The sequence below is a fragment of the Prinia subflava genome, chromosome 1, assembly GCF_021018805.1.
Source record: "Prinia subflava isolate CZ2003 ecotype Zambia chromosome 1, Cam_Psub_1.2, whole genome shotgun sequence".
NCBI classification, from domain to species: domain Eukaryota; kingdom Metazoa; phylum Chordata; class Aves; order Passeriformes; family Cisticolidae; genus Prinia; species Prinia subflava.
The window spans coordinates 92,051,276-92,076,083 of NC_086247.1; the positions used below are offsets into that span (position 1 = coordinate 92,051,276).

Here is a 24,808-nt window from a genome sequence, read left to right on the forward strand (position 1 = left end):
AACTTTGGCTCCTCAAGTTACATATTCCTGTGCCAAGTAGATGCACATTACTAGCACGAGTCTTCTCTAAATAGTAGTGGCTGTTTGTAGTCTTTCTATAAAACAAAATACCATCCTCCTGAGAAGAAAAGGAGAGGAAGGCTCAATACAATAGATTGATCAAGGTAACATCAAAGCTATCAGCCTTTTTTTGTCAAAGGAATATTTTACAGCTGTTTATATCTACTCTGTGTTAGCTTTGTAAGACTGCCACATTTGGCTAGGTGTGCTGCCTAGTCCACAGTAACATACCACAGTGAAGATTTTAAGTAATTTTCTTCTTGTCCACTTAGCTTTAAGACTAATTCAACCACCAAGTTTCCCTGCAAATGCTGTGTTTCAAAAAGCCAGTTTCAATTTTGGCTCATGTAACATATCACATTAAATCCATATGAGTGGTTCTCTTTGATTCCCAGGGTGCCTGTTTACAGGGAGAGGTTCAGGCTGAGAAGGCAACATGACAGGAGAATAACAGTTTTCTCACCAGCCCAGACTAATTCATCACTTTAGAGGAGCCAAAACTACAACATAAGTCAATGGCATTACATATAAGCAAGTTTCACTCAGGGAAACACTAGGAGAGAAACCCCACTGATCACACCTGCCCTCTCTTGAACGTACACAGCTCAGGACGAGATGTGCAGGCAGATCTCAGGGCACAGAGCAGCAGGTACAGACCCACAGGCCCCTTTGAGAGCACTTATTTCCCAAAGCAGGTGCTAAGGCCAACTTGCTGGGAACATTTGCCTTCCACAGTCTTGCCAAAGCCCAGAGTTGATGTGAATTTCGCTGGCTCTGCCAGAGCTCTCGCTGATTCTCTTGTTTCTGGGAGGCAATTGCAGACTGGCTTCAGCCCACAGGATTCCAGGGCCAGCAGCACCCAACTCCCCCCATCCCTTTCTGGGGATGTGCCCTGGTTCCCTCCACAGGAAACAGGGATGGCACAATCAGACCTTAAGGCAACATTAGATGCCCAAGATGCAACTCAGGCTGGTGCCACAAGGAGAACACAAACACGAGGACAAAAAAAGACCCACCAAGTTCGGGGCAAAGCTGCCATGAAAACAGACAATGGTCACCTTGTCTCTGTTTCAGGAGGGCAGGATGGAAAGCTCAACTCCTGTGTAAAATCCAGCAGAACGTCTTCCCTCACAAGTGTGATTTCACCCACCCACTCACCCCTTTTCACATTAGACATTAGTGATCAATAATGCCAGGCAGTGACACAAAGCAAATTGTTTATTCAGATCAATCTTTTAATCCCATCTTGCCCTTTAAAATAAATTAGCAAATAAACTCTTCCATGAGCTATGCCCTAAATCATAATGTGGTCACAGGACAAAAAAATTCCCATCAGAGAAAAAAATCACTTTTTTTGGAACTTGTGTTGGTTTCACTGATTTGTTTCTTCTCAAAACATTAGGATTCTGCAAAATTTTAATCTGACACAAAAATCAGAACACAGTAAACAGCAGATTCTTCCTCAATCACACATTAGATAAATGTCGATAAAGTAGTACCAATACTTTAACAAGGGAATTGTCTACAAAATCCGGATAAGAACATTCCTGGAAAACATTTTTTAAAAATGTTTCGGTTGGTTTTGATGTGTGGTACCAGTCTATTTTACTGGGTTAAGTGGATTTAGGAAAAAAACAACAACAACAACAACAAAAAAACCCAGCACAGCATTTTGCAGCGGGTTATCTCAATGCACAACGAGCACTTAGGAATCAAGCCTCAAAACATCCCTGTAAGTCAAGGACTTTACAAGCAGGGAAACTTGCATCAACAGTTAAGTCAGATGTCAAGATCACACAAGAACTCAGTCTTGACTCTTGTGGTGACCATATCACATCACCGTATTTTGTAGAGAATGATTTAGTATGACTGTGATAATTACTGTTCAGGTTTCCTATTAGTGTTATCTGCTGGCATGTAACTCCCTCCATAAGATGGGATGTTTTTGAGTAGAACAGTCTGATCCACTACAGAGCTTTTTCAGATTTAACCCAAAAGTTTTCAAGTTTTCAAACACTAACCCTGCACAGCTCCTCACTCATTTTGATACCAAAAAGGAAGTGCTGCATCACTAAGACTACAAAGTAAGGCTGATGTAGCAATGAGCACCAGCTGCATCATTACAGAAGCACAGCTCTACAGACCACAGGCTGGTTGTCCCTTCTTTTACTCTAGATTTGAGCTCCCCCTTCTGCCTTTTGTTTTTCTTTTACTTGGCTTGAAATTCTGGCTTAGCCAGTTATCAGTGCTCCCAGCCGCCGATTCGAAAGGGACTTGTCTTGCCCTCATCACCAGCAGGTGTCACACTGAAGGATGTGAAGTACCTGTGCTGCCCAGCTCGGGCTGCAGTCCCTCCTCCGGGCTTCGCCAGGGAAAGCCCCGCTCCCCCTTCCCCATGCTGGGGCACAAGTCAGCGCCAGCACCCTGAGCAACCCCATGCCTGTAGTCTTCTACTTGCACCATCTCTCTCCACAACCAAGAGATGAAACGTTTCCCCTGACAGCTGCCCACAGCACCAGGCTATCAGGCAGCTGGTCTAACTCTTTACTAGCTGCTTTCTGTCCCTCTCACTAATCACAAGATTATTTGTTGATTAATAGTTGTATATTTCTGTAAAAGAGAAAAAATGCCTCTCTGTGAAAAAATTTAAATATATAAAAACACTTCATAAAAATATTTATTATAAAAATGAAATGCCCCATGAGCCTGTAAATGTTGCCTGTAAAATCTCTATTAACAGGAATAATTTGAAATACAGTCATTCAGGCTCTTCTCTGCCCTCTCCAGTAAGATTTTAAGATAGCAAACAGAAATGCCACTTGTCTTCTATTTCGATCCTCCTGCAATCAGTTTTTCTTCTTATTTTTTTGTTTACAATACAACAGTTTGATTTCCCAATGCTGGCAGTTTTCTTTGGAGGCATCATTTGTCTTTGCTTTTAATAGAGTTCAGCATGGCCTGATTCTGAGCCCTTCTTACAGAGTGAGTTTGAGGTCTGATTGGTAACAGGAGCAACACCAGGATGCTTAGAATGTGCATGTGGAAATACACAGACCTGGGAACAAAAGCAGAAAGAATATTATACTTTTGTTGTGGATAACATGAATTCTGCAACCCCAATATGCAGAATTTAGTGCTAAGGGATGAATGCAGAATGTATGAACCTGACCTAGGAAGCATAAAAATATACCCTTTTTTATGAATTTCATACAGTCTCAGAATATGATGTCTGCTGGCATAGATGAAAATGCTGCTATGGATGATAATGAGGCAAGGAAACCATCAGCAAACCCTAGAATCCAAAGCCTGACAGCTCAGATAAACCCATGTAATTCAACCCCATACTTATTCAGACCATCTCTCTTTTAATGTTAGTATTAACATTAACAAGGCCAAGTTCTGAAGAAATATCGTTCATGCTTCAAAAAATTTGAAAAAGTGTCAGAAAGAAAAAAATTCAATCAAAGTGCTGAGATCTGAATAAATCAAAAAACTCAGCTTTTGACTAGAGAAGGTCAGGTAATGACATTTACAGAAGGCTTGCATTTTTTAAGGTAACTACACAGAGATATCTGTATTTGGTATGTTTCTAAACATCAAATATTTTTATTTCAAATAATTCTGTATACACAAGGTCGAAGGCAAATAAAAAAATACTTTAACCAAATAGATGAGGTTCTGGCAGCTTGGGGAAGATGATGTTTGGGACCAATATGATCCAGCTGTTAAACACAGCAATGCACATTTCTGTGGTCTCATTTATCTGTAGTAATATCCTTGTAAGGTGCTTAGGACTGCTGCTTGTGGTGTGAAGTGCTCTAAAAATTCATGCCCTAGTCCAAAAGCATAACATTTCCTCGCTTACGATTCTCTAAGTTCAAATGTTAACTGTAAGTTAACCAGGGCAAAAGTCATCAGGGCAAAATTATTAAGAAATGAAGCTAAGAAAGATTTGGAGTAAATTTTATTCCATGCTAAGTTTCCTGTGTTGAAATCAAATGTTTCAAGAAACAGGAATAGAAAATGTCGAAATTCAACCTCCAGCAAACAGACAGCAGCAATCTTGACTACCAGTTTTGTGTCTTTTATGTTGGAGGGCGGAACTGTCTTTCTTCTAACCAAAAGCTGTTACTCTATATTGACAGTAAAATGAAAGAAGAGTAAAGCCATGTAGTCCCATCTCCCTTTTCAAATTATTTTCTCAGTTTCTCTATTTAAACTTGGTTTTATTAGAGCACATTCAATGTACTCTGCAACACCAGTGTTTTCTTATTTTTAAGGAACCTGGAGAAGTACTCACTTTGTAAGAAAAGATGCATACTTTCCTAACAAAAAGCCTACTCATTTCAAGGAGCAATGCTCTGCCAGGAATCCTCCATATCTCCTGCTGATCCACCACACCTCCTCTTACATGCATTCAGCAGCAGGAAGCCTGGCCTTTGCTCAGCACCTCCTTCCTACTGCCAACTCACATTATTCTTAACCTCTTCAGCCTCAGCTGCTGCTAATGGTTGAGACCAAACTGTTTCGAAAATGGAAACAGAGTATATGAAATGTCACGTAAGGGCACAGAATGACAAGAAAGTGCTCTCTGCCTTGGCATTTTTATAATCTCATTACGTTACAGGAATGCGAAAGTCACCTCTTCGGCTTTAGCAAGCATCCTGTCTGAGCTCCTTTCAAATTTGATGAAATGCTAACTGCCTTCCGGCATGGTTTGGGTTATTTAACAAAGGTCTATGCCACCCTGGAGAATAAAGTCAAGGGGAGAGGACTTACTTGTAAAACTTTATGGTGGGCTCCACAGCCAGCATAACGAATGGCGCGACAGTGTAGCACACAGCCAGCTGAGTGACCGCCCAGGTAACAACGTCGTAGGCTATCTTAAGAGGCACTGACGAGAGGAAGTAATGTCTGCAGTTGTTTCTTATCTGCAGGTCAGGGAAAAGCAAGCAGAAAATCATATAAATTAATTTCTTATGCACAGTCACACAGACACACAGCAGTGCTTGACTCTGCTTACCATCGGCATTGGTACCACAGGAAGGTTTATACACCAGTTACACAATACTGGGAGCAGGAATACAGACGTGTATGGACTGGCATATTCAAGATCTCACAGTCAACCAGTGGCAAACAGAGAAGTGGCCCCCAGTTTACTCTGTCATAACCACAGCTGCAGACTCTCTCAATCTGGGTGGCTGGTGCAATATTTTTGGGGAGGGAAGCTGTTCCTCCCTCCTGGTTTTCATTTTTCACTGGTTATCAACAGTAAATCAAAGTTACTTTAAATGAACAAGTGCTTATACCTACAAGTGTGTGCCATTCTCTAGAGATTTTAAGTTATTTTCACATCTGTGAAATCCTCATAAATGAGAGGCAACAACCTGCCCTAGTGATAGTGGATAATACTGGTCACTAGTTTAATTCTCCTTTCAGATTAACCTGGTTATTTATCCATTACTCCAAGAAACAACAGTGGTGCTTCCCAGCCCTGCACCAGTGGCTGGTTCAGCCTGAAAGATCAGCACTGATAAATTTAACAACAGTGAGACATGAACCCTGTTGTGTCTTTGGTGACTCTACAAAATATAAAGCCCAAAACCACAGAGATCATTTTACTGCATCAATTGCATTCACACAAATTGTTTAAGTTTGAGCTAATTTGGTAGTTTGCTCAACCCATGGCAGCTTCTTTTGCAAGACTGGGCCCAGAGTTAATTACAAGCCAGCACACAGGCAACATGACCCAGCAGAATTCTGGAATCCAACATGACCTTGGATCCCAAGCTAATTTGACTGCCTGGACATAGCTGGTGGCACCTCTAACTGTGTATCCTCAAGCACCATTTCCTCTGACAGCCAGGGACAGCAGTGCATCACATCCAGAATTGGTGCTGGTTATAACTGCTGGGTACTTTGTAATTACCATCAATACAGAACAGAGTTTCAGAGAACAGCAAGCCTGCAAAGGCATGAAAGAGGGCTCACAGCAGGGACAAGCTGCTGGACCATGTGAGGGTGCAGCTGACAGCTGGATAGTGTCTAGCATGGGCCTTAGAAGAGAACAATGAAAGGTACATACTGCTCTGGCTGCGAGTGTGATAAGGATTCCAGTAAGAAACGTAAAATAATATCCAGGATAGATACCATGCCACAGGGCCGACAGGATAAATGTTAAAGCCGTAGGGTACCTCGGAGCTCTGTCATAGCAGACACTGCAAAAATTAAAACAAAACAGAAGAGGTTGAACAACGGCTTGAAATCCTTCTTTTCCTAAGGTCTACCTCTGTTTTCTTAGCAGTCTGGTTCAGTCACAGACTAGGGCATGAGGCACTCTCCCTTCATTTTAATGAGATTTACATGGAATGAGGAAGCATGTTTATATGCAGATGAGTTTCCAAAGAGTGCCTGTACAAATACTTCTGGTGCTCAAAGCATTTTAATCAATAATGGAATAAAGGTCAGGCAAGACTTTGCTCACCTTTTCATCTCTATCTGGAATTATACATTACCCTTCCAAACTGATGACAGATCAAGAGCAAGTTGAAAGACAAAGAGATGTGACCCCACCCTTCACTCTAGTGAAGAGGGTATTTTTAGGCACAGTTATCTGGCAGATGCTAGGAACAACAGGGAGTGCCATAAACTATTGCAAAACAGGGGATTCCAGCTAACTTTAGCAGCAAAAATCTTACTCCCAAGATGCAAGCATAACAGTTCCAAAAACAACACCCAGTCTATTTGGCTATCTGAAGTTTAAATCAAATGCTGTGCTCCACAGAAAAGTAGTCAAGATAATGCATTTTTTACCAGGAATCATTTAAATAATAAAAAATAGTAGACATTGACTTTTAAGATTTATAGATTTACTATCATTACCGTTACAATAACTACAATAAATCTGTGCCTGCATTTCAGACACTATGTTGATGGTATGCTGCGCTTTAATCACACCAGGAGGTGAAATGAGTAATGAGACACAGTCCAATCTACAGAATTTGGACTTACGCTAGTATTTATAATATGTGCTTTAACAGTCACAAGTTAAAATCAGATCATCTCAATGCTGTAAGTCTCTTCCCCATATCCTAAACAAGGACTCCCTGGCAAGCATCTTAGGGTAACTCCAAACCAGATTATACTGGGGCTCTGAAGATTTTGACTTTACTTCTTGGTGAATTTCTGGATCCCAGTGACACAGCAAGACTCACCTCTGCATGGGAAACATAACACAGCAAAGTAAAACAGTACAGGAAAGATAATGGAGGGAAACAACAAAATGCTATTGCTTTCTATTATGGAAGTTTTCAACAGTTCATTCATGACTTAGCTGCTCATATATAAAATAGGAGCATTTTACACTTGCAGCAATAAAACTTTACAGCACCAAATACCCTTGTGTTGCACCAACTATTGCAGACACAGGAAACAAAGGAGGAACAAAAGGCTATACATTTATGAGAGCCACCAGTCAGATCTTTTCCAGGCCATGGAGAGCTTTTGGATCTCACAAGCATGTAACTGTCTCATTACTCTTACCGTTTCAGCCAGGCAGCTGTCTGAATATTCCAGTTTTCAATGTACATCTTAAAACTTGTTGCAGTCTAAGAAAGAAGTTCACATGAAATGTTAGCAATGAAGCCTGTAAAGTACTAGTTGCAATTTAAATTAGTGAGGAGCTACATGGAAAATACTAATTCTAGCAGCTAACTTTTATGAAGACTGTGCTACAGTCCATCATTATACTAATATGACTTGGGAGGGACATTAACTAGGCTGATGGCTCACTGCTAACACTTGGCACTTGCTCTAAAACTCACTTTGTTTCATATAATTAAATACAGTGTTTGGTTACTTTTCAAATAATGGTAAATCTGAGAAGCTTTCCTATTTTATACGTTTGGCCTCCCTTTCAGTTAATAAACAGCTTTATTTCTGGAAGAGATATCTTGCCACCCATTATGCAATCTGGACTTCCCTACAGTACTAATAAAACAAAGTGTTATTAAAAGAAAAGACATTTATTATTATTACTACTACTACTATTATTATTGTTATTATTATTATTACTATTTGGAGAAGGAAGGGGGAAGACTGAAAAACTTGGTGAAAAAAAAATAGGACTGAATTTAGAAGCCAATTCTCAGCCCACTCCTAAGGTTCAGAAACCAGAGTGGACTGCAGTGTCTTGAGAGAACCCCCCATACCTTCTCCTCTGAGCTCCCCCAGCTTTATGGGACTGCTGGACTCCATTGTTCAGCATCTGTTCCCCCACTGCTGAGCAACTTCACCCCCCACTCCACCCTAGTCCCTCGCCTGCTGGCAGAAGCCTCCAAGGACACCCTGGCCAGGTGGGTACATGACTCAGTGACACTGCAATATTTTGCCATATCAGCTGAAGGCAAGGGCACACTGGAAAAATGGATTAAGGGCAAAGGCTTCCAAGGGGAATGTGCAGATATCTTTGCAGTTCCACGCAGAATCCTTAAAGCTAGTATTTCATGCTCTGCATTCAAAGAGTTAAAATGATTAGCAATTCCCAATGTAGCACTGCCACATTTTAATTGCATTACTGCACCAAGAGAAGCCAAGAAAAACACAGCTTCTCTTCCAACTAACATTGTCACTCTCTTTTGGCCTCCTTTAAGTTCCCCTGTTACATTACCAAGAGAGGAAGTAGTTGCTGGCTGTCAAAACATGCACATTGCCAAGGCTTTCAAGTTCCCCACGTGTGCTTAGCCCCTGTCATGTTTTAAGGGCCACACAACTCCTTCCATGTGTTTATCTTTTCTACAGATCAGATAGTCACATTTAGCACTCACGTTCCCAACTCTCAGGTAATTTTACACATGCAGGTGGCTATACCTGCTGAATATAGAGACTGTATCAGTCACACTTCAACTCCCAGCATTGCTGTCGGCACACAAAGTGATGGTTTGAGGCTTACTCAAAGCCATGGTCTCTGTAGCCTGTCTTCTTCTCATTGCACACATGTTCAAATCAAACACCACCCTATTTTATGGTCTTGGAAACAACTTCTGATCTCTGTTGCCCATGTGTCCAGTAAAGAAAAAGAGTTTTGAGAGGCCATCAGTTCAGTGGGTAGAGATGAGCAAAGGCTCCTGTTTCCTTCATTTGGCTTGAGTGAAGAGTGCTGGCTGCATTTTACTTTCCTCCTTCAAACAGAAATTGCCCCAGCCACCAAAGTAAGAATCATCTCCTGCCCCAAAACTGAATCAGATTCAAGACCTCAAAGTATTATCTAAGGTGCTGCTGTTATCAAGAAGTGTAAAGCATTTCTGGACTGTGTATCCTGTACTCACCAAGTAGTACACTGACGATTAATCATGGTTAAAAAGGAAAAAAAGAGAAAGAATGTTGGAAAATAGGGAATGTATAATGAGACTTCCAGTTTTGGCATCTTCAATGAGGAATTACAGGGGCTCTTTCATTTTTGAGAAGAGCTACTACAGCACATTCACTTAGTCACAGATTGTTCAGCATAAAGCAGTCAACTTATTTTTATCTGTGATTACTTTTAAAATCACAACTAGAGAATTACAGAGGGAGGCTCCTCCTATTTCTAAAGAAGAAGTCTTTAGAAAGTAATGGCAGACACATAAATATTTCCACATCCCACTGGCACTCACCAAAAATATTCTTCAGGGCAAACAAATTATATGGGCCATCTTTTGCATTAGAGATACAAACACGAATAGTTTTCAAAAGGCTAATGGATCTTAAAAGTATGCAGCAGTCACAAGGAAGGAGTGACAGATGTTTTGAGAAACAGTGTGGCTCACTGCATGGTGTTCTAGACCAGCACCCATCTAAGCTCTGTGTGCCCCTGTCAGCTCCCACTCAGGTTGCTTGGTTTGTACCTGTTAAGTCTCCCACCCTTGCTTTTCTCCATGTACCAGAGGCAGTTCAACCCCTGCACGTGTCTGTGCCACTTGTGGCAGCCTCTTTCACCACCACCACTCATCTCAACTGGGCTACAAAAGTGAAAGATTGCTAGAAGTAAATAAACAGAACACGCCACAGATGGTGAAGAATCATAGCTGTGAACAATTTACTGACCCACTGAGCTCAGCCACAATCTATAGTAATTGACTGCTCATTTATTAAATATCTGATATAATTATTTATTAGCCTTCACAAAACTATTTAGAAATATAACCTGAATACAGAGTGTGAGGAAGCCTGTGAGACAGATGCATTTTATCTGTCCAAAAGATAAAATACAAAACCACTCAATGCTAAAGAGGAGCAGCCTGGCAGCATAGATTTACTTTCCTTTCAGCAAAGCCTTTGCCCATTATCATCCTCATTTCTGTATAATTATGCCAATGCAGCCACTCCTTTATCTCACCTCAATGTTCCAGATATTCAAATTGGACAACAGGTCCCAGCGGAAAGTGCCTCTCTCATCAACTCCACTGAATCCATAACCAGCTGCATTGTTGACTGCATCTGCTGCAATGTCAAAGCAAAACAGGTCAAAATCACACTGCTGGAAGAGACATTTTCTTACAAGTCAGTATGGCATTAAACAAACATTCAAGCCAGCTTTGCAGGATTTAGCAACCTCTCTTTCTAGGAGAAGCTTCTTCTTTGCAAAAGGGCATTACTATAAGGCTACACAAGAGTAACTTCCTCAAGAAGAAAGACTAGCTACTCCTTGTGCAGAAGAAATAAAATAATAAAATAGCAATTAATACAAATCACTTTTCCTATTATTTGGCCTTTACTATTTATCTGAGACAGATATAGTGAATAAGCATTTTTCTCAAAAGGGTACCTGGATAGCATTTTGTCACAGCATTTTCCAGAATTCAAAAAAAACCTTAATATCCCAAAGACATGGTTATTATTTCTATTAAGAGTTCCAACATGGCTATGTTAATTAAGATTGTCATTCAGAATTCTGCAGACAAAACCTTTTGCTAATCCTATTGCTGAGTGTCTCACTAAAGTGCCTCAACATCTCTAGGACCCAAATATTGAGTAACTTCAGTTACATATTTAGCTACTTTAATGCAACTAAAAGCTTGGATAACATTAAGTATTACACACTTAGGCACTCTTGTCAACTACCTGCCCTCTCAGAGTGCCTGGGAGTCACCTCATCACCGAGTCTCAAGACTCTGATTTCAGTGTTCCCCTGCTAGAAGTACCTCCTTGGAGAGCTGAGAAGACAGAAGGGGTAATTCATTATTGTCTCTGGATCACTAGTTGCAGCCAACACTGAGGATCATTGGAAGAAAAGCGGAAGTGCAAATACAGGTAAGGCTTTTCCTTCTAGGTCATTTACAAAACACAAGCCTGGTTATTCTTTAAAAAGGTCAGCATTTCTTCCCCAAGAATGAAAACTGATTTTACTTTGTAAATGCTGTCAATACAGGCACCAGCTCATGGAGAAGCCCTAGTGCACAAAACTAGGGAGGGAACCTAATTATAAGCAACAAGACTAACAATAAATTAACAAATAAGCAGCCTTCTCCAACCTGAAACTTTCTGTTTTGTTTTCCACTTTCCTAAATGAGATAGATTTTACTGATGGAAAGCAAGCTCTCCATGTTTTTAATTTTCTCCCTGTTCGAAAAACCCTCAAACAATGAACAACAACCCTGCCTGAAGTTGGCCCACAGGATCCTGCTCAACCTCAGAGACCGGAGCCCCCGGATTTGCTCCTCCTTGCACCAGTGATAGCAGGGACCAAATAATTGGTGTTTCTTTGCCAAAACCAAGAAACCAGGAATACGGGATGAGGAATAACTGTATAGCAGACCGCTTGGCCGCTGTCTGCAGAGCGGGGTGCGAAGCACAGGACGATCCCAGCTGTGCTCCATCCAGCTGTGCTCCATCCAGCTGTGCACCAAACCCCCAAGCTCCGCAGAGCTTCATTTCCCTGCAGCCTCAAGCAGCTCGGGCTGTGTGAGGCTTTCACAGCTCCTGGTATGGAGGCACTGGGACCCGAAGCGGTTTCACTGCCAGCTTGGAGTTAGCTCTGCAGCCGTGCTCCCAGTGCTATCACTAGTGCAGCGAGAAGCCGAGAAGCCGAATGTTCTTTCCGTGGATCTGGAGGAATCCGGCGGCGCAGCTCGCACACAATAGGGTGCCTGTCCTGTCCTGAGGACAGGAAGCATTTATCGGCCTGTTCCAGCAAGGGCTTTTGTAATGCCCTGGGCCGTGCCACCGGGAGCAAAACAGGGAAAGGATAAAAAAGGATAAAGTGCCTGCTGTTCTGCTGCCTGGATTTGGGATGTGAATAGCGAAGGCCTCACCCTCCAGTATGCAATGCATACTTTCCCTCCCAACCACCCACCCCAAACTGCTTCATTTGGAAGACATTTCTATAGCCTCTACAGCTTGGTCTTGTCACAAATGCAAGTTCAGTTTATCTCTTTAATAATGGACTTCCACTTAACTATAATGCCAGAAAAAATGGAGGCAACAATTTAATATTGGATCCCACAAAAGTAAGTTTGTGAGCAAGCCATTCTTTATCTCAAAGCCTTTCCCATCCCACACATGCCAGTCCTGGCTGCCTTCCCTGAATCTGACAGTTTTATTCCCAGAAGTTTAATCACAGCCTCGCAATGAATCTCTCTGGCTATTTCCATCCCGTCTCAGTGACACCCTGTTCAGCTTCGAGGCATATGCATTGCTTGCTGGACTTTCAGGATCTCTCCTACACACAGCATCTTGTAATACCAGCAAAAAAATCCAAGATACTTTCAGCCTGGCCTAAAGGACTTGACTCCTCACACATGGATGGTGAAATGTGACTTGAAGAAGGTAAAAGGCAAAAGGACTATTCTGACCACCAGTCTGGCTGCCTCCTAACCATATTTGCTTCCCTCTTTAGTGAGCCCTCTTCTCGTCTCCCTTTTCCTTGCAGAGATTTTGGTCCTTCCCAACACTTCCTTTGCCCCCTGCAGTTCTCCAATCCCTTGTCTGGACTGCTCAAAGCCAAGCTGTAGACAGAACCTCACAGTGCTTTAGAGGCAAGGACTAGCATCAGCCCCCCAACAAGCGCAGGGTTCACTGCCTAAAGGAACACGTCTCCCATGGGAACTACGTGTCTAGAGACAATTTTATTTCCCTCCATCCCAGGTTTCTGACCTCCTCCCCAATTTAGGAACTTATTTGCTACACACAAAAGTATATAATGTAGCCAGACTTACCCAACGTCCATGCAAAATAATACTTTGGTTTTGCTGCCTGTGTTACAACATACAGGTAACCAAGTCTTGACAAGAAGGGAGTTTTATCAAGAAATTCGTTATCAATAATATATGCCATAGGAAAGTTCTTGGTAAGCGTCAAGAATAAAATGAGAGATACTAGTGTGATACACAGCTTGTACATCACTGCTCCCTAAAAAGCACAAACAATGAAACATTCATTAAAAACATTTGCTTAAGGGGAAGAACAAGGCAGTGCTCATGACATACACAAACAATGGGCTTCAAAAACCATTAAAGTTACTAGCCACAAATTTGATACTAATTAATTTAAAAGAGGTGACCAAGAAAAGGCCAAAGTCACAGCTCTAGTTTGATTTGGTTTACTCAACTACCTATAGGTAGGTAGAACAATCACAAGTCAAAATCAGTGATGAACTTCATGACAGACTCCACATCAGTGCACAGAGATTCTAAAATGGGAAAGGAAACAAATAAACCAAGCCCTACAGTAGAAAGCAGAAATCTTCTCTAAATGTACTGTCCTCTCCTGGAACTAAAGGCTGGGTCTCCTGGAAGCCAAAAGCACTGATATTCAGTGCAACAGTAGATCTTAGTACCCAGCTACCACCCAGAAGTCTTGCTAAAACTCACTTGTCCAAAAAATGTCGCGTTGTTACAGCACACTTGTACCCACGATACAGAGTATGTGCTCTGCCACAGCATTTTCTATTCCAGCTCCACAGCTTCCTACACACCACTACTGACGATCATAGCAGTAGTTCAAAGCTTGTTTGCAAATACACACCATGAGTAAACCCTTCTTGATCCAGCTGTAATTAAAACCTAATCTGGCACTTGGATACCACGTGAAAATTGACTCATGTTCTCAAAAGGTTAATAAAAACGCAATATACTATTAAAGCAACCATGTATTTTTTGACCCTTTTTGTTTTTGATCTCTTTTTATATATTCTCCAAATTCTGGAATAAAGTAATGTGGTTTTTATGCAGATACTAATGCTCTCCTGACTTGCATCCTCCACAATATAGGCCTTATTCTCACCTCAGTCAGACTGATGTAAATCAGAAGTAACACCACTAGAATCAGTAGAAAGACAACTGTGTGCAACAGGAATCATTATACAGATGCACACTCTCAGCTTCAGAGTAGAATTCTGCACACATTCACAAAGCTACAAATTCAGTATTACTTTAAGATAAGGGGGAAATCTGGACCTCATGCTACACTATCCTGCTTTTAAAAAAAGGCTATTTTATAAGAAGGTTATAAGTAATATTTAAAAAACATAAAACAAAACTAGAGTTAAAACTGTGAAAAAATTAGCTCTAAAGTCATCTTAAAGTGTGTGAGATACTCTTGCAAATCACCTGGACAGGCCGCAGTTTCTGTTCAGCCGTGATTCATGTACTTCTAACATCTCCTGCACTATGGGGGAGATTTGACTTTTTTGGGTTTTTTTCTGACATTTCCTCTCCTGTCTGGAGTCGAACTGCAACTTGTCATTGTCAGAACCTGCAGCCCATTCCCATCACTGCACAAAGGACCCCCATTAACAACTGACCTTTTTGCACAGCAAAACCATTTGGTGAATTCACTAGCCCCTTCACCCCTGACCTTGTGATAAAAACAGCAGCCACTCACAGAAAAAAAACTCACTGTAACCTTTACTGGCAAGATAACCCCAAACTGGTTTTCCTTCTTAGCTTTTAATTATGAGAATTATGTACAAAGCTGTACTTTCCTGCGCCCCTGAAATCAATCTTTGTCATTTTAAAACTTACAGTTGGAGAAGGATCAGGAAGTCTGTCATAACCCTTCTGCTTCCAGTTCACTTCTAACAGTTTCATGTGCACATGCCTCCCTTCAATGAAGGCGATATAATCCTTGTAATTGCTGCAAGGCCCTGCTATGATGCTCATAAAATTGAGGAGATAACTTAAATACTCCAGTAAAGAAGGTCTTGACCTATGAAAAATCAGCCACACACAACAGAACAAATGAAAAAAAAAAACCAAAACAAGATAAAACACAGCAAAGGCTTTCACCAGTGTTTTTTGTTGCACTGTCTGCCTCAGTCCTCACCACTCTCCTACCCATTTCCCCCCAGCTGAAAGCTCTCTAGATCTGTTCTCGGGAAGATGAAACACAGCCCGTCATATTCTGGTGATGTCTGGTAGATGGCAGCAAAGGTAACATAGAAGTGCTTAAACTACAGGTGAACTAATGCTAATGATTTGAAAAGTTGTAATCTTAGAAACTTTTTAGCTAAAAAACAGTAATAAATTTGTTCATTTTGGACAGGTCAGCAGTATCAGGAGTGAGAAGCTGGTAACTGGTTTTGGACATCTGTCCAGGATGTCAGGGACCATACTGCCTTGTTATACAAACCTTAGGGCAAGGAGTTTCTAAAATCAGGACTCTCAGTCCTGGGAGGAGCTCTCACCCACCCTTCAGTCCAGCCTTTAGAAAAATGGGAAGCATCACATGAGACATGCAGGAAGAGAATGAAGAAGCACTCTCTCCTACTGTTCAAATAAAGGAAGTAATTGCCTGTATTGCATTGTGAACGGGAAGAGGAACTCAGGGGGAAGAAAAAACACATGAATTGAAAGACGGCTGAAGATGAAAGTCAAAGAAAGTCTGTCATATTGATTTTTTTTTCATTTTGCATGTGCATTTCCCACCAGTTCCTTCTGGGGCTGTACAGTTGATGTAAAATGAAGAAGATCTACTGTCCTTGCTACAGATCAGTAGGATGGAAAAAGAAAAGATGCAAAGGCCTCTCATCAATAGTGTAACTTGTAAATTGTTATGCTCAGGGTTTTTATGGTAGAACCATAAAACCTGGGGCAGAAAATGCCAACATCCAGATTGTGCACTGTGTTCTGCACTGCATTAGAGTGAGTGCTCTCTACAAATGTCCTAATTGTCACCATTCAAGTAAACATGGAGCCCTCAGATGAGAATACAAACTTGGGCACAGTGCTTGAGAACTCTCTTGCCCAAGACACAGATAACAAAAACATACTTAAAATTCTTTAAGACTAAAACAAGTTTCTAGCAGAAAAACTGAGCAACAGTTAAACATTTTCTGTTGCCTACTTCTATTCTGAAGTGGAATTAGTTTGAATAAACAGTTAGATTAGCAGGGATTTTCTGCATTCACCCTACTGGTTATTGTAGATGTTAGTGCCTGAATGGTATGCTCTCTGGTGAAAGCATTTCACAGAAAGTTACAGCAAACAATTTGGGGTAAGGGTCATCTTTCTGTCCTGCAAAATCAGGTCCATGATGTAGGCTTCCCAGCTCAACAGTAAGATTAAAAATAAAATCCTTAGTTTCAGCTTGGATTCTGTGCGTGGTTGGGTGGGGAGACATGAGCAATTCACGAAGGAATGCACAGAGGATGAGTGAGAAACAAAAACAGACCAAGAACAGGAGGGAAGACAAAAGGCTGTATTACCAAAGGGGATTTAAAACTTTCCAGTTGTGACTTGTCTGCCACTGACACTTAAGCTATTGGCCTCTTCTTTTCTATTATGAACTCATCTACTGTACAAGAAAAAAAAACACAAAAACCCAAGTATATTTGGTGAGAATTTGACTAGAATTCAGGGCCAAGTGCAGTTAAAAATTATTCTGTGAGCTTTAAAAATACACATTATGGGCTCACGGCAAAGTTATACAAGGCTACCTGCAAGATTTTTGTTTTTCAAGAAATGATTCCCTTACTTTCTGAAGTTCATGGGCAGATTTTCTGATGGCTGAACCTTCTACCTTGGAAATGAAGGAAATCATTTCCTTGGCCTTAAATAAACATATCATAATGAAAAGTAGTCATGGTTCAAAGAATAATTCTGTAACACTAGTTCTTCATTAAAAAACCAACCAAACAAAAAACCAACCAGACAAAAAACCAAACCAAAAAAACACCACCCCCAAACAAATTCAACTCCATGTTGCATTTGTGTTGAGAGACAAGCTAGAAAAAGAAAAAGGGTGCACAAAGAGGTCCTCCATATAAAAAATGAGAAGACTAGTTACATAACAAGAACTATGAGCATTAACATTATAGAAGGAGAGGGAAAAAAAATCCAGCATTCAGAGATTATGGCAAAGAAAAGCAGCACCTGAAGTGTCAGACTCAAACCAAAATGAATTTTTACTATGCAGTTGTACTATGCAGTGGATTGTTGATGGGGAGGATTATTTACTTGGAAAAATAACACATCACAGATCAGATGGAGATAACAGCCAACAAGTCTGTATAGTATAGTCTTAGCCTGAATTTAAAACAGAGTTAACTCTAGTTAACTGTTACTAGTTGTGTTGCATATGGAGTATATATTTAAGTCAACGAGAAGTACATTACCAAGTACTTCAGTGCTTTGCTGACCAGCACAGGCTGATAAAGGCAGAAGTCCTGAACTGAAGAAATAAGGAATATAAGGGAGAAGGTATGTTTGTGTAAGGAGGGCAATGAGAGTAGCATTACAAAAACAAAACAGCTCAAGAAAAAGATAGAATAGAAAATAGAAAAAGCATGTAGGACTTCTGGCATCTCATGGACTGGAAAGTAGCAGGAAACATTGTCATGGCTGGGCTACATGTTGTCTCTGGCATTACAATGGAAAAAAAAAACAAAATAAAAGAACAAATAACAAACAACCTAAACACTGTCTAATTTCTTTGGAAGAAATTAGACACAAATCACTCAGAGAATTACATCCTTACTTTACAGCAAGCCGATTTTGCTCAGCAGTGAGTTCCTCAGCTTGTCGTCCTATTCCTGGAAAGAAAAGTCTCATTAGATCTTTCCAAAAGACAAACAGTAAAAGCCTTATGCTTGCACCCCACAAATAAATTTCTAAAGCCATAATTTCAAAATTTCTTTGTCACAGGTGGTTTTAATACATCTCAATCCCTAACTTCTATGTCAAGTTCTACTCCACCTCTTTACCCAGTTCCTTACCTCATTCCCCCTTTCTCACCCTGGCTACACTGTCAGGAAGAGCAGCCACAGCATTCCCACACACACAATGGAAGTGGCAATGCCACCAACTGGCAGCGACCCCCAACAGCCTCTACAAACTGTCCCGGGCTGGAAAAACCTCTGTTGCCAGAAGCTGCTGGCTCATTTAAGCACAAGCCTCCCGCTGGCTCCTTGGTGAGAAATGGAGCATTTCACAGCAGGAGGAGTGGGCAGGGGAAGGGAAACAGGCGCTCAGAAAACAGAAGCTCCACTGGTGTGAACGAGCAGCCCAGCTGCCTGCTGCTGGAGCAAGCCTAAACACACACATCAGTAATAATCTGGAATTGTACAAGGTCCAGACTGGAAGGGTGACCTCCTGTTGAGTGCACAAGACCTTTGGGGCCAGAGGTAGTGCACAGACTCAATGTCCCAGAAAAACGATGGAAAAATGTTGTGTCACAGCCAGTGGTAAACAGATGCTGCTTATAGCACATACCTCAAAACCTTCACTCTAAAGCTTTAGCTGCACATACTGCAGGGAATCCCACTGGCTTCAGCAGAACTATATGGGATGAGTCACAGCACTTGATATGAAACCTGTGCACAGCTCCATGTGCAGAGCCCCAGAAGATCAGGGGCTTGACACCAATTGACACTACTGTTCTAAACATACTGGTCATAATTACCAATACACACACAGGACCTACATCCTACAACGACTGCTGATAAACTGCTCCTTTCCATTCTCTCTCCACTGTTTCAGTTTGTAAATACTGGGAGGGCCTGGATTTCAGAGAAACAATTAGCACTTAATTACTTAAAGGACTGGGTATTTTGTCGGTCTGTTTCCATTTACAGACAGCTGCGTTAAATTTTTACAAATAGAAATTTGTCGCATTAAATTTTTACAAATAGAAATTTGTCACTGATGCTTGAACTGCAAGCTGCCTTCATTTGATCAACTGCTCCATATATGGATGTTTGCAATGTAATGAGCCTTTTCCACCATCATTAATCTGTAGGATTTCTGGTCTGTTTAAAATGCTCCTGCCTCTGCTGTTGTCTTTTTCCTTTCTGTCTGTTTACCTTCAGCATCCTAGGCATGTACCTCGGCTGCAGATTGCTGTGGGATTGCAGCAATATCTGAGCTGACTCAATTTACAGAAGCAGAGAAGTCTCAGCAATATGAATGCCAAAAACATGGTCAATTAGCCAAGCTTCCAGCTGTACCTATTATAGCCAGCTAAAAGCATTAGATTCACTTGTGCAAACCTGGCTTGCAAACAATGCCTGACCCCTGTGTGGCCATCACCTAAATCCTTGCTCACAACAACTCTTAAGTTGTGAGCAAGGCCCTTATTCAGTCACCCACAGCTTGTAAGGCAGTGGGCCTCAGACCATCAGAAATTCGCACTGCAACATCAGTAGGCACAAGTAATAATGCTACTGACATTTTTAGCCCTTGAACTGCGCTAGACACAGGCGTCCTACTGGGAAATAATAGTGCTCTTTGTCACAGCACAGCACAAGGCTGAAGACAATGTTATTTTGCTTGCAACTGTGCTTGTCTCTGCATTGGGGAAAAGCTACTGAATTCTATCTCTCACAACTCATGGAGTATATTACCACTGAATATATCAGTGCTAGCTTTTTTTTTTTTTTTTTTTTTTTTTTTTTTTTTTTTTTTTTTTTTTTGGTAAATTAACATTAATGACTGAACCTATCTCTCAAACACAACTCTTGACTTCTGAGAATCAGTAACAGCTTCAGAGAACTTAATGGAAATGCACTGTAGCATCTAAGCAGGAGATACTGGTACTATCTAAAATACAAATTAGGCCCCAGGAAGGTACAATACCCAAAGAGGAAAACAGTTGTCTCTGATATTGCAAAGACAGTTTGATCCTAAAAACTGATCAAAACTTTAGTTTCGTATTTTCTTCCACAAAGCTTTTTCCTTCTTCATTTGGAACAGCTCACTGAACTATTCATTCACTCCATAAATCAACCATAGAATGCACTAGAATAAAAAGGCTGTCTTCAGGGCATGGGAAGAGATTCCTTTTCTTACCATCATGTAGCTGGCATGCAAGTGTTGTGATCTTCTGTGTAATTATCATCAGCGGACTACAACAAAGACAGAAACAACAGTTACATGTCTTGTAATACAAATTATTCCCAACTTTCTCACTGAATGTCTTTATGCCTTTAAAAGGCATAAATGTATTAGCAACAAGTGGAAAACATCCAATTAAAGCTGAAGGAGGCACTCAGGCATAAGACAATTGCCTGGGTTCAAAACAACACCACAGTAACTTGCACTGGAATTTTTAATTGCTAAGTGCACACAAAGCCTTATTTTATGTCTCCCTATCGTGCAGCAGTGCAAATTGTAGTTCAGAAGAAATCACACCAGCAGATAATACCAGCTTCTGCAGCCCACTGAGCTTCCTTTCAGGCAAAGACCAAATTGAAGCCCCATACAATGCAACACTAGAATACAGCAGTGCTGCTGTAACCCTTCTCTGGCTCTTCTTACTGTTGCTCTCCTATTGTCTGTCTCCTCAGTGCCCTAAAAAACTGTTGACTCTGCAGATACAGATGCTTATTTCCCCACATGAATAGCTCTATCAATTAGGACTGTGTGCAAATACCAGAATAGCTGTCAGCACAGCAATTTCCCACTTGCTTCTTGGCCACGCATCTGCCTTGTGAACAGCCTGTACAAGATGTGCCATCCAACTGGGAGAGTATGGGAATATGGGATCTGGAGCCCCTGCAAACAGGAGCTGGTTGTACCTGAGCCAGGCTTGCAGCCACACAGCAGCTTTGGTGCCAACTAAACAGGCAGCATAGAAACAGCCACTATTCCCAGTAGGGCCATTCATAGTTCCCATATCCACCTTTAAAGAGCTTCTTGGCACTGAAGGAAAATGTGAGCTGCTGCAGCTAAGGCATGGGGAAAAACACTAAACTCAGCCTGGTGGCATCAGGAGCTGGTTCCCACGAGGATAAAGGACACAGCCAAGAGTGTTTAGAGGAAGGTAAGAGGAAAGATGGGAGGAAAACCATGGGGACAACTGACTACTTCCTCCATCGGCTGCGGCGCCCTAAACACACAACCTGGCGCTGAACATCTGCAAACTGGAAGGACTCATGGCAGGCAAAGCACCCACTCACACTGCTTCTCCCTATCTCCCTGCCCCTGGGGACACCAGCACAGGGTGCCCAGATCTCTCACAACCACAACAGCCATGAGATGGGAATGGTGACGAGGACACACTCCTATTTTAAAAGCATTAGTTGCAATGACTGTATGTAAAACCAGTCCCAAAAAAGAGATCTGTCTTCACTGAAGATTAATACACTGGATTGTTTCTCCATTTGAGAATAAATCAACAACATTAACCAGATGGAAGTTTCAGTTTGAACAAAAATGGTGTCTTCAACCTGGAAATGAAAACTAGAGTTTGTGCACATTTATTTAACTATTTACACAGTTTGACCAGTATATGAAACCTTCTTAAGAGACATAGATGATTATGCCAAACATTACAGCTGTTCATTTTAACTATTGTAATATATTTTCAGGAACACAATTAAAGAAGAAGGTTGATAGGGTTTTTTTTTAGTTCTACTGTGTTTGTCCCACAGATTTCTCAACGTAAAGAAAAATAAGTGGAACTTATATTCTAAAATAACAGCCAAATACTTATGTTCTACAGAGATTTTCTAGAGATTCTGAATCATCCTCAACTAAATCGACCTACTGGTTACAATCAAATGTAAAACCAATGGCTAAGATAAACTGTTTACAACCTGATAATCCCACTAATATAATATAAATCAAACAGATAATTTGTAGGCTGAGCATGGTAAACACACAAATACTGGCAAAAGTCGTTATTTCATTCTAAGTGGTCTTTTTTTTTTAACATTTAATATGGTTGATCTTTTTCAAGAGTCCACAAGTAATTCTGTGTGGGTAATTCGCATTTTCTACCCAAAACCAGAACATGCAGTATCAGCCAATTACTTAATCAGAAACTGCTTTTATAATTTCAGAAGTCCCTACTTGAAATGCCAATAAAAAGAAGTTTGTACAAAAGATTCAGAATAGGCTGAAATAGAGAACTCGAATACAACTATAACAGAGAGGTTTGTTCAGCAGCTCTTCTTGGGTCACCTAGACCATTGATAGTAGCTAAGGAATGGACAAATTCAACAGTGACTTTTCACCTTCCAGCAATATTGTCAAACAGTCAACCTAAACTTTATTCCAATTAATCTTTCAAGAAAAGTGATTTATAAGCTGTTTTTACCATTATCTTCGACATCCTATTTCTCAAAGTAGATTTTCCCAGACAAAACTTAGCTTTGTGTTCAAAGATACATAAATCCTAATCCTTTAAGCATATGAAAAGGCAGATTTTTTTAATCCTTAGGAGTGACAGAGGCTGTCACTTAACCAAACAGTTTTACTGCAATAAACACAAATTTTTATTTTGATAGTGTTTGACCTTTTTAGCTTTATGGGGGAACATTAACACTTGTTTCAAATTGCTTCAATTTGTTGCATATGTTTCTTATGGCAAGCACTTCACGCCAATATTGAAGTGGGTAACTTTAGACCTCAGGCTCTGAGCCAAAACCGTATGACTTCAAGTGTCTAAATTTAGACACTTGTCTAAGACAAGGCCCCTGTGGTAAACCAGAGAGAACCAAAATGCAAACAATCTGAGGGCAGCAGGAGTAAAGCCCGCACTGAAGTCATACTACATATAAACACAGAGGAGAGAGGTTCTCCTCATCTATATTAGGAATTCATTGCCTCATTGGTGGCACATTGTCAGCCAACAGAACAAGCCAGCCTTTCCTGCACTTTGATCAGAAAAGATGGACAGTCTTTCTCCCTCAACTTCCAGCTCCAGAGGAGACAAGGGAGAACAAAAGTGACATGTCTGTCAAGGTGAGTGGGAAGGAGAACCACCAAGTTCATTAGATAACTCCTGTTCTCCCTTGTGACATCATCATATTTCATGTCATACATATTTTCCAGAGCAGCTGGAAAGTGGCCTAGCAGAAGAGGACCTGGGGGGAGCTGGTCAACAGCTAGCTGAACATGAGCTAGCATGAGCCCAGGTAGCCAAGAAGGCCGATGGCATGCTGGCCTGTGTCAGCAGTAGTGTGGCCAGCAGGAGCAGGGCAGTGACTGTCCCCTGTGCTCAGCACTGGTGAGGCCGCAACTCCAGTGCTGCGTTCAGTTCAATTCAGAGGACATTGAGGGGCTGCAGCATGTCCAAAGAAGGGCAAGGGAGCTGGGGAAGGATCTTAAGCACAATTCCAATGATGAGTGACTGAGGGAGCTGGGATTGCTTAGACTGGAGAAAGGAGGCTCAGGGGGGACTTTATTGCTCTCTACAACTGCCTGAGGGTGTAGCCAGGTAGAAGTTGGTCTCTTCACTTGAGTTGTACTAGGAGAGGTTTAGGTTAGACATCCAAGGAATTTTTTCACAGAAAGAGTGATTAGACATTACATTGGAATGGTCTTCCCAGGGAGGTGGTGGAATCACTGTCCCTGGAGGTGTTTAAGGAAGGACTGGATGTGGCACTCAGTGCCCTGGTCTAGTTGACATGGTAGTGGTCAGTCATAAGTTTGACTTGACGATCCCAGAGGTCCTTTTCAATCTAAATGTTTCTGTGATCTCTTCTCTACCCTGCTCAGGAAGGTGGAAACCTGCTGTAGAGTGGCAAAGGAATGACACACACTAAATCTTTCATGAGATCAGTGTCAGGTGCCAGTCAACACTTCACACAAAGGGTAAGCAATGTTTAAGGGGAACAAGGACCATCTTCCTTCCTCCTCTCCTCCTGCCCACCATTCCCCACTGACTTGATCTCAGGGGGACCATGTCTTTGCCTCAGGAAAAGGCAGAGCTGAACAAAATAATTACATTATTGCAACTCTCCCTTAAGGGCGGGGGGGGGAAGAATCACAAACCCCTAAACATGTGAGTTTTGATTATTAAAATCATGAAATATTAGAGTATTGAACTGCTATTTCTATTCAGCCTTTCAGGCAAGCTCTAACTTTGAACAGCAATAAAACATTGAGTAAGTTAATACATTAAATGCAGCACCATATCACATATAGTCAACAATTTCCAACATGATATATTTTAACCCTTAGACTCTGGAAGTCTACGGAAAAAAGTCTACTTTTTTCACTACTGGAAAAAAGTCAATAGTGCTAAAAATAAGAAGGGAAGTTAAAAAAACTATAAAACTCCCAATCCCTTTTCTTACTCCCAAATTTTGCAATGCACAAGTTTTTGAAGGGGAGCAATTAGGTTGAATTTAAAAAGAAAATCTACCTGCCACACTTGCACTTACAGATGAAGCACAAAGACTCATCCCTAGGAAGGAAGCATTTGAAATAAAACACATTTAGAAGCCTAAACAACTTGCAATCCATCACATTTGAACACCTACCGACTGCTTTCCAGCCACATGCTGAGTGGTGATTCCACACACTCTCCATCTGTCCTACTAACCACT

At 41.2% G+C, this 24,808-nt stretch overlaps 1 protein-coding gene across 2 annotated transcripts in view; it reads right to left on the minus strand.

The window, feature by feature from the left end:
* Nucleotides 1-2,724: 2,724 nt before the first annotated feature.
* MBOAT1 (membrane bound O-acyltransferase domain containing 1) overlaps nucleotides 2,725-24,808 on the minus strand; it is a 55,447-nt gene continuing 33,363 nt past the window's right edge. Inside the window, exons 5-13 of one of the 2 annotated variants that reach the window (XM_063403542.1) lie at nucleotides 20,322-20,377; nucleotides 18,013-18,067; nucleotides 15,060-15,243; nucleotides 13,254-13,446; nucleotides 10,436-10,539; nucleotides 7,603-7,667; nucleotides 6,146-6,278; nucleotides 4,840-4,991; nucleotides 2,725-3,115 (exon numbers count right to left, since the gene is read on the minus strand). In XM_063403542.1, the coding sequence (XP_063259612.1) occupies nucleotides 2,983-3,115; nucleotides 4,840-4,991; nucleotides 6,146-6,278; nucleotides 7,603-7,667; nucleotides 10,436-10,539; nucleotides 13,254-13,446; nucleotides 15,060-15,243; nucleotides 18,013-18,067; nucleotides 20,322-20,377 (1,075 nt within the window). In that variant the 3' untranslated portion in view covers nucleotides 2,725-2,982. The remainder of the gene's footprint in view (nucleotides 3,116-4,839; nucleotides 4,992-6,145; nucleotides 6,279-7,602; nucleotides 7,668-10,435; nucleotides 10,540-13,253; nucleotides 13,447-15,059; nucleotides 15,244-18,012; nucleotides 18,068-20,321; nucleotides 20,378-24,808) is intronic. The other variant, XR_010081123.1, reaches the window with a different exon arrangement.